Source organism: Chrysochloris asiatica, unplaced genomic scaffold (assembly GCF_000296735.1).
Source record: "Chrysochloris asiatica unplaced genomic scaffold, ChrAsi1.0 scaffold00100, whole genome shotgun sequence".
Lineage (NCBI taxonomy): Eukaryota > Metazoa > Chordata > Mammalia > Afrosoricida > Chrysochloridae > Chrysochloris > Chrysochloris asiatica.
This window is the reverse complement of record NW_006408618.1, coordinates 5,431,756-5,440,949: the sequence shown is the minus strand read 5'-3', so window position 1 is coordinate 5,440,949 and position 9,194 is coordinate 5,431,756. Positions and strand designations below refer to the sequence as shown.

The 9,194-nt window shown below is 42.3% G+C and overlaps 1 protein-coding gene across 1 annotated transcript in view; it reads left to right on the top strand.

The window, feature by feature from the left end:
- The window catches only part of TNR (tenascin R), a 161,593-nt gene that overhangs the window by 78,809 nt on the left and 73,590 nt on the right, over positions 1-9,194 (top strand). Inside the window, exons 15-16 of the mRNA XM_006867069.1 lie at positions 333-463; positions 1,412-1,544. Of these exons, the coding sequence (XP_006867131.1) occupies positions 333-463; positions 1,412-1,544 (264 nt within the window). The remainder of the gene's footprint in view (positions 1-332; positions 464-1,411; positions 1,545-9,194) is intronic.

Genomic DNA, 9,194 nt, shown 5'->3' with positions numbered 1-9,194 from the left:
AGGATGAGTGTAAAGCTGATATTCTCCCATGTAAACTATCACTCAATTCACACACACACACACACAAAAAAAAAAACTTTTAAAAAAAATGGATTCACAGACATGAAATTTTAATAAAATGTCACAGCCCCTACCCAGAGGCCCAGGTGAGGGAAGTGGGAACTGGCTACAAAGGTGATCATGACACTGAAGGCTTATCTTCTGACCCAGCATTGGGCTCAGCATTGGAGCAACTCTGAGACACAGAGGTGGGCACGTGGATACACATGTCTGGATTCTAGCAGAGAAGGCATGAGAGGCAGGCACTCTCCAACATGTTCTCCTCTTTGCAGTCCTGGACCCTCCTTCAAACCTGACAGCCAATGAAGTTACCAGACAGAGTGCCCTGATCTCCTGGCAGCCTCCCAGGGCAGAGATTGAGAACTACGTCTTGACCTACAAATCCACTGATGGAAGCCGGAAGGTGAGGTTTTGTTGAAAAGGGGAAGACTAGTTTGATTCAGCAAGGCCAGTCCAATGATCGGTAGAAATTGTAGGGAGGCAGGAAGGAAGTAATCCACAGTGAAAGAGCTAGGTTCCCCATCCACCATACGTAGCATGTGGTAGAGGATAGAGCCGTAACATCTGAGTTGTAGTCCTGGCTCCACCACCCTCTACTCAATTTGAAGTAAAGCAGTAACCTCTCTAAGCCTCAGCTTCTCTCCCTAGATTACCAGGGTGTCTGCCACTGCAGCTTCTGTAGGTGCTGGTGGTCCTCTCAGTATAATGATGCAAAGCTTCAAAGTCTATATACATAAGTAGGTGGTATTGGGACTATTTTTCACTGTTGGGCCAAGTAAACATGAGCTGGATAACAAATTCAATGGTCTGTTATGACTTCTAATAAGCATTTTAAAGGCTACATCTGTCTGGCCTACAATAAAGAGATGACAGGTATTGTTTTATGTCATCATCAAACAGTCTATCTTGAATCCTGCTTATGAAATTTTACTGAGTAGTGGAATCCTTTTTGAAAGTGAAATCATAGTAGGCAGGAGCCAAAAATATACAATAGAGTTCAGCAGAGCTACTCTGTTGAACGTGGGGGTAGAGAAGGCCTAGCATCATGCTTCCTTAGCTGCTTTCCTAACTGTGGAGGAAGCCCAGTGCATTCTGAGAACCCATGGATTGGTAATCTGGCAGCATTTATCCAAATGTACACTTGTGAGATAGGAAGTGGTCTAACCTTCACATAGAAGCCATCCTCTCTGCTTTTTGGTTTCCTCCATATTGGTTAATGGAGAAGACAAACATGGCCGCTGCATTACTCTATACAACATCCTGACTGGCCATGAGGTGTGAAGTTTCCTTTCCCTCATTCCCCATATTGTGGCTCTCTCTTCCACCTCCCTTCCTCTGGTCCATTATGCAGGAGCTGATTGTGGATGCAGAGGACACATGGATCCGATTGGAGGGCCTGTCAGAGAACACAGACTACACAGTGCTCCTGCAGGCAGCCCAGGACGCCATGCGGAGTAGCATCACGTCAACCACCTTCATCACAGGTGAGAGAGCTGTGGCCTCTTTGATGCCTCCGTCTCCCATGCATGATGTTTGGCTCTCAGCAGCCTCTACTGAGCCTTGTCCTGAGAGGAGCCCATAAGAGAAGCTCAATTACCTTCCTATGGAAAGAAGGAAAGGAGTGTTTTCTTCTACTCCTTCTTTCGCCCCTCCCAAAATACTGCAAGAAACCTCTCACTACGAAGGCAACCACAGGAACCGACAGAGCTCTCCCCTGGTCTATGGGAGGCCATGAAAGGCACTAGGCTAAACATCAGGTTCCTGCTCAGATTGTCTGCAAGTGTTTAGCCTCTCTCTTACCCCTTCTGCTACCTAGAATCAGAGACTTGCATGGTAAAAGTAGCAACAGTAAATCTCTTAAAATTATACCTATGGCTCTTCTCCACACACAAAGCACTTCTGCGTCCCTTTAGTTTCAACACAGTCCTTTTAACAACTAGTGACAATGACCTCATTTTCCCATTTCACAGATGATGTAACTGAGGCACATAGAAATCAAAGGGCTAGTAAGTGGCTAGATCGAGCTTGAGGTTGTCTACCTCTAAATCCAGATATTCCACCTGCCTGGTGTGGCACTGTGGATTAATGCGCTGGACAGAAAAACCGGTTTGAACCACAAGGTTGGTGGTTCAAGCTCACCAGCTGCTCCTCAGAAACTCTATACAGGGTCACTATGGTCGGAACTGAATAATGGCACTTCACAACAAAAACAATCTTCATTGAGTCCTGGGATGGCTCCATAGGATAAGCACTGGTTTGCTAACTCTAAAGTTGGTAGTTCAAACCCACCAACCACTCCTCAGAAACCCTAAATAGGGTCACTATGAGTCAGAACCAGCACATAACAACAATATCCTCATTCAAGTCAGCAGAAGACACTTGAAAAATGTTCTTAAGAGATAAGAATGATAATGTCCTTATGGAGTTCATAAGTAGTACTAACCATTAACATGCTTGACTGCTAACCAAAGAATTAGAGGAATTTGAGTTCACCCACAGGCACCTCCGAAGAAAGGCTTGGTGATCTATTTAAAATCCTAGGGAGCACAGTTGAACTATGATACACATGGGGCCACCATGAATTCGGTTAGACTCACTAGCAACTTGCTTAATGTCATTCACATCAAATAAACCTATATCTAACCTTTAAGTGCTATTTGTAAGGCACCGACTCGACGGCACTTAACAACAACAATGTACCTTATCTAATTACCTAAACATGGACTGCAAATCAGAAGATCGAGCCCACCAGCTGCTTTGCAGAAGAAAGATGAGGCTCTCTGCTCTCTTGAAGATTTAAAGCTTCAAAACCCTACGCAGAGTTGCTATGAGTTGAAATTGATTGGACAGCACTTAACAACAATTACTTAAACTAATTCTTACAACAGCCTATTTGTTGTATATCATCATCCCTACTCATAGATGGTGGAACTGGGCCACAGAGAGGTGAGTTCACTCACCCAAGGTCCCATAGTTCTTAAATAGGAAGACTGGAATTTGAGCCCATCGGTTCCAGCTCTGTGGCCCATGCTATTAACACACCTTTGCCACCTCCCATGGAACCTCTCTGCAGTCTCCTGTGTGGGACTGCACAACCAGACTTTGAACTTTCCCCTTGCTTCATGAGTGTGCACAAGTGTAGGGAAAGCATGTTCTGAAAAACAAAAACCAAAAACCATCACCCACCCTTATCCCTAGAGATGCTCTGCCATCATAGAGCACTAGATTAGCCCCAGAAACCATTCCCTCAGACTCACAGAAAGGTGATTGGAAATCCTCCAGTCCAAACCCATGGACCTCCCCCATTGGACATGGTCTGACAGCACAGGACATTGGACCAAATACACCAAAATGCTACCAGTGGTCCTTCCATGTAGTGAGATTGCAAATCAATCCTATTTCCTCTTCTTTTTCACTATTCCATTATATGTTCACTAACTGGACCTTGAAGGACCTTTGTTCTCTTTAGTGGGCAAAAATCATCTTTCAAAAGATGTTTCAGATCCAAGGGGCTATCCTTTTCTCATTTAAATCCATCCCTGCACATCCACAATCCTCCATGGTCCTCTATCCCAAGCTACCAGCCAATGACCCATGGATTAGAGCTTTCCACTGAATTAAGAATTTCTTTCCCATAAAAAGGATACAATCAACAGGCACTTGAACAGAGTGCTTTATTTCCACACTTATTAGATCTAAACTCATCCTCTAACTGCATGAGTTTCAATGCTTGCTCAGTGTCGTGTGAACTTTTAATTCCCATACTGGCAGTGATGCAGCTAGCTGTTGTGAGCCAAAGGACCATATCCTGAAGTTTTTGTGCTATCTTGGAGCTGTGCTTTGCTCTAGACACCTGTGTGTTTAAAGGTAGACCAGTTTCTGTGCATACCACTGCCCTCCCTTAGATGAAGCCTCTTCAATAGGCATTCAAGAGTTTGGATTTGGGATCCTGAATCTGCCCGGAACTCAGCAGGATGGAACAATCGGAGTGTTAACAGCCCGTATGGAAATGTGGAGAGGAAACCTGAGTAGTGGTTTTGTTTTGTGGGCAATACAGGGGACCATTAGGATGTATTTCCCCTGAGGAGACCCCCAATTAACATTGGGCTCCTGGGGCAATTACCAATGCCATCTCAGAAAGGAGAAAACTAAAGAACCCAATTACCTATACAATTAGTATAGTTACTGACCGAGGTGCTCCATGTAGGTTTGAGTACCAAAGAAGGAGTTGTCTGGTACATGAAAAAGATGTGTGCACATGTTTGGAAGCTTTTGCCAGATTTTGATAGAAGGCTCAATTTTAGACTTAAGTCACTGCACTGATGCACACTGCTGGCTTTGTCTTGGAGATTCAACAGAACACACTGGGGGAAAATGTGTTGCAGAATGAAAAGTTCATAGACAGAAATAATATCTGTGAAAGCACCTTGCACAAAGTTTGGCAGGCCAATAAAATCTAATGTTGGTTGCATCAAATCATTAAATTCCAACTGCAGAGCACTCACAGGGGAATCTTCAGTGCACTGAAACCTAGGCGGAGAGGGTACACAATACCCCTCTCAGGGATGGTACACCCAAGAAGCTCTACTTTGATGCCCAAAGCCACTCTAATTTCAGACCATCTCCCAAATCAAATGTTCCTAAATAAATTACATGAAACCTACACAGTTATTTTCATTTAATATTGAGTCCTTGCTGTTTGTGCCAACCCCACTAAATTCTGTTAAGGACAAGGGAGGAAAAGAATACAAGGGTACCATCTTCTTAAGTGAGAATGGGGATATCCCCAAGGTGGGAAGTAAGTAAAATTGAAGAACGGAGTATTTTGCTTACAAGACTGGAGTGATGCCAGGATGGCCACTCCAGGCATGCACTACTCTTGTTGAGCAAGAAGTCCGAGGAACACTGGATGCCTCCTACAGGATGACAAACTAGGGCTGAAGTATTTAGAGGTTAATTTCATTCTAACTGCCAGCATCCTTTCATTGACAGTACCTGGCCTTCCCACTCAGCAGCATCCTGTTCCTAGGGTTAGCTGTTCTCAGCTAATCATCCTGAGTGTTTTATGTTATCAACTCTTTTGTTGTCCCTAGGTGGCACAACTGGTTATTGTACTCACCTGCAAACCAAATGGTTTATGGTTCAATTCCACCTAGAGGCACCTCAGGAAAAAAAAGGCTTTCTAAAAATGCAGCCACTGGAAACTCTACAGAGCATAGTTCTACTCTAAAACACATAGGATCAGAATTGACTTAAAGGCAACCAGCTTAGTTGGTGCTCTCTCACTCGCTCAAGAAACAAAAAATCTTCAAGTTGGGATCCTAAGAAATCTGCATCCATTGACAAACCTTACCTTGTCCTGAATGAACAGGACACACATTTCAAGCCAGTACCTAGGTACTGGTCTGGGGAAGAGTTCAGGTGTTTTCAAAAAGAGAAAGAGAAGAGAAGAGAAGAACTCAAAACCTGATTTGAACAAGATGTCTTCCTTGTTGTGTTCCTGCTACATAACATAAACCCCTTTCATTCTTTCCATCATGTTAATAGCTTCCTGTCCTCTTGTCTCTGGTGTTTGCACAAGACTCTGGGGAGAATTAAATACAAGTAGTATGGAAGAGAAAAAAACTATGGATACATAATTTATAATTTACTGTCGCCTGAAATTTCATCCAAGGTCTACTTGTCTTTTAGAGACATGAATATAAATGAGGAAACAAATATTCCCCACAGAGCAACAGGGACTTGGTGAAATAATCATGTGAGAGGCCGGTTTCATTGTCTCTTTTAATACTATAAGAAGCAAACAAGGTTCTAGCTAAAGCTTGTCCTCAGAGACAGTGAAGACTATAAAATAGGTTATCCTGACCTTGAGGTTAAGTGAAGACAATGTTGCAGAGGTATCCAGAGATAGGTAATGCAGAGTTCTCTTTTATTGCCTTTGCTCTGGTCCTGGCTATCCCATAACTAGGCTGAGATTCCATGTACAATCCGTGTCAACTCTGGATTCCACTCTAGCAAAAGCATTCACATCTGAGGTTGTGAAAATTAGTGAAGATTGGCAAACTCTGGGTTCTGGAACAAAAGACTGTGGATCACGCAAATCCACATAGTTATCAGGAGTTCAAAGGAAATCCTAATTCACTACCCGCTTCTATCTCCCCTTATATGACACATCCCAAGTGGGGAGCTGGAGTAGCTTTCCTCTGCTCCACCAGTGAGAGATAGCTTGAGTTCTTAATTCATTGAGGCAAGCAGACCCTTGTAAAACAAGAGCTCAACCTTCTCATCATTTTGTGCCTCGGCTTGGGGAAAAGGACAGGATGATGATATGGATTGATTATGTTCCAACCTCACTGCACTCCCCAAAATATGTGTCAACTTGGCTGGGCTATGATTCTCAGTGGTTTGGCTGTTCTGTAATGATACACTTAGATAGTCATGTAATAATGTGACCACTCTCCATGATATGATCAGCCAATCAGATGTAAAAGGATTAGGGTAGGATCCACCACCCTCACTCTGGCCACAACCTAGATGTAGTGTAAGGGAAGTTTTCCTAGGGGGGTGGCCTGCATCACCTTTTAGCTTACAAGAGATAGAAAGGAAGGAGAAGCAAACAGTGAAAGAGACCTACTGCCACCAAAAAAGAAATGGGAGTGGAGCACAGAGAACTCCCTAAAAGCAAGAGACACAGAGAAAGAAAGTCTTCCACTAGAGCCAGTACTGTGAATTCAGACTTCCAACCTCCTAAACTTTGATAGAATGAATGTGCATTTGTGAAATCTATCCACTTGTGGTATTTCTACTATGTTGTTAGGTGCCGTCAAGTCGGTTCCAATCCATAGTGACCCTATACACAACAGAACAAAACGCTGCCCGGCCCTGTACCATCCTCACAATTGTTGTTTGACTCCATTGTTGATGCTACTATGTCAATCCATCTTGTTGGAGGTCTTCCTCTTTTTCACCGACCCTGTACTTTTCCAAGCATGATATCCTTCTCCAGGGACTGGTCTATTATAGCAGCACTAAATAGCTTACACAGGCACTAAGCATCTCATTTGAAGAAGCTATTCTCATGCATGTCCAAAATGAACAGATGTACAGGTGTCAGTTCAGAAGTTTGAATTAATCATTCTGTCCAATTTCCTGCATAGCATCAACATGAGCCTCCAACAAGGTCCCTCTCTGGGTTTATGCATTTAGTGATTTCTTTTTACTGCCATTTCTTCTTCTTATGTAACCATTCTGATGAGTTAAATTTTCTATCCTTTTGTCTGTACGTGTTTTTGCAATGTGTGTTCTTCTAAAATTGTTTTCCATATAAATATTTAAAAGGTATTATATCACTCATTCCATAGACTCTTGTTTTTGCTCAGCATTATTTTTAAGATCCATCCATGTTGTTCCATAGTATTTTGCATCCAATTGCAAAATATTGCATGGTATGTGCCTGTCACATTTTACTTCTCCACTCTCCCAAAGATGGACATCAGATTATCTCCAATTTTCCTCCATCACAAATGGTGCTGCTGTAAAAACCTTGTACACATTCACTATGCACCAGTGAAGCAATGTTTGGGGGATATGTATATACCCAGAGGAGGAATTGCTGGGCCATGTGGTTATGTGTTTACTTAGTTTAGTTAAGTGCTGCTTTCCTTCTACCAGTGCATGAAGGATCTTGTCTCCTAATGCCAACATTTGACATGATCCACCTTTGTAAATTGCAGCAGCCTAATTGCTAAAATCACTATCTCCTTGGTCTAGTTGAATTTCTTTAAACAATGAGCTTGAATTTGAGCATCACTTCATACATTTCTTACCTTTTGAGTTTCTTTTTTTCTGTAGATAACCTGTTCATATAGGTTACCCTTGTTCCTGCCAGGGTTCATAGACTATATACCATATTTTTATGCAGAAAAACGCATGCCTTCTACGTTTGTTTGCTAACCACTGCCCCCCTCACAAGCTATTTTCAGAACTGCTGCACTGTGCCATTTTTTTTTTTTTTAATTTAAGGTTTTATTGTGGATTGAGTGAAAGTTTACAGGGCATATCATCAGTTTTACATTAAACAAATCATATACCTTGTTTCATTACATTGATTATAATCCCCTCCATATACCATCAGTTAACAGTATTTCTTTCTATCCAGTTTAGTTTTTAAAAAAAAACACAAACAAACAAGACAAAAACCACTCAGCCATATATAATAATTTACATCTCCAAAGGGCACATTTTGCAAGTCGGCTCCCGGCCACCAGCTCTTATTCCTTCTCTTCTTAGACCATGAATCTATATGCCTCTCCATGCCCCCATCTCTGCCTCCTTCACTGGTGCTGCTGCTTCTCTGGATAAGGTCCTGCATTCTGCTTGTGCATTCTTCTTTTGATGGTCCTAGGTTCCTCTGTTTCTGGACTGTAAGATCAACCACTCCCCTTTTTTTGTTACAAAACTTCTACCTTTATAAGTGTGACAGTCACAATTAGTCATGATAACAGTTATTCACTATTGAATCTTACGAATCTTATCCCCATCTCTTTTCACCAGACCCATCCAGACAAAATGACAGTCATCCAGTGGGGACTGTTGCTTTCCCCCCATACTCTTAAACTAAACTCCCTCTTGAAACCTTGTAAGCCAGTCACTTTGTGCCTTTATTGCCCCTTTATTTTAGATAGTCAATGTCTAAGTTGCCCGTTCCTATCTATCCTGTGTACATAGTGGATAGCATTGATACTTGATTTGAAGACTCTTTCCCTCTTGGTTGGTATTTAGATTAACTACCACTCTGAGTATAGGTCAGGTTCATCATGAAGATGTATCTTCTGTCACTGTAGCTGTTCCAGTTTGCTTGTTCTTTCTAGTGGGAATGTCTCACCTCACAAGGTTGTGATGGGACTCAGGATTCCACCTAAGGTCCTATACTCTGTAAAGGCATTGCATGAGGCCTATTTCACTGGACAAGTTGTAGAACCCCTTTTAGGTATTCCAATCAGTTATAGGCTAAAGGCGGGCTTACAAGTTTTCTCTAATTCTGTTTCCCAACATTCCTTTCTATCCCACTCAAGTGTCTATTTTACAATAGTAGGCAAGGGAAACTAATATTCATAAGGCAGTCAAGGATTTTA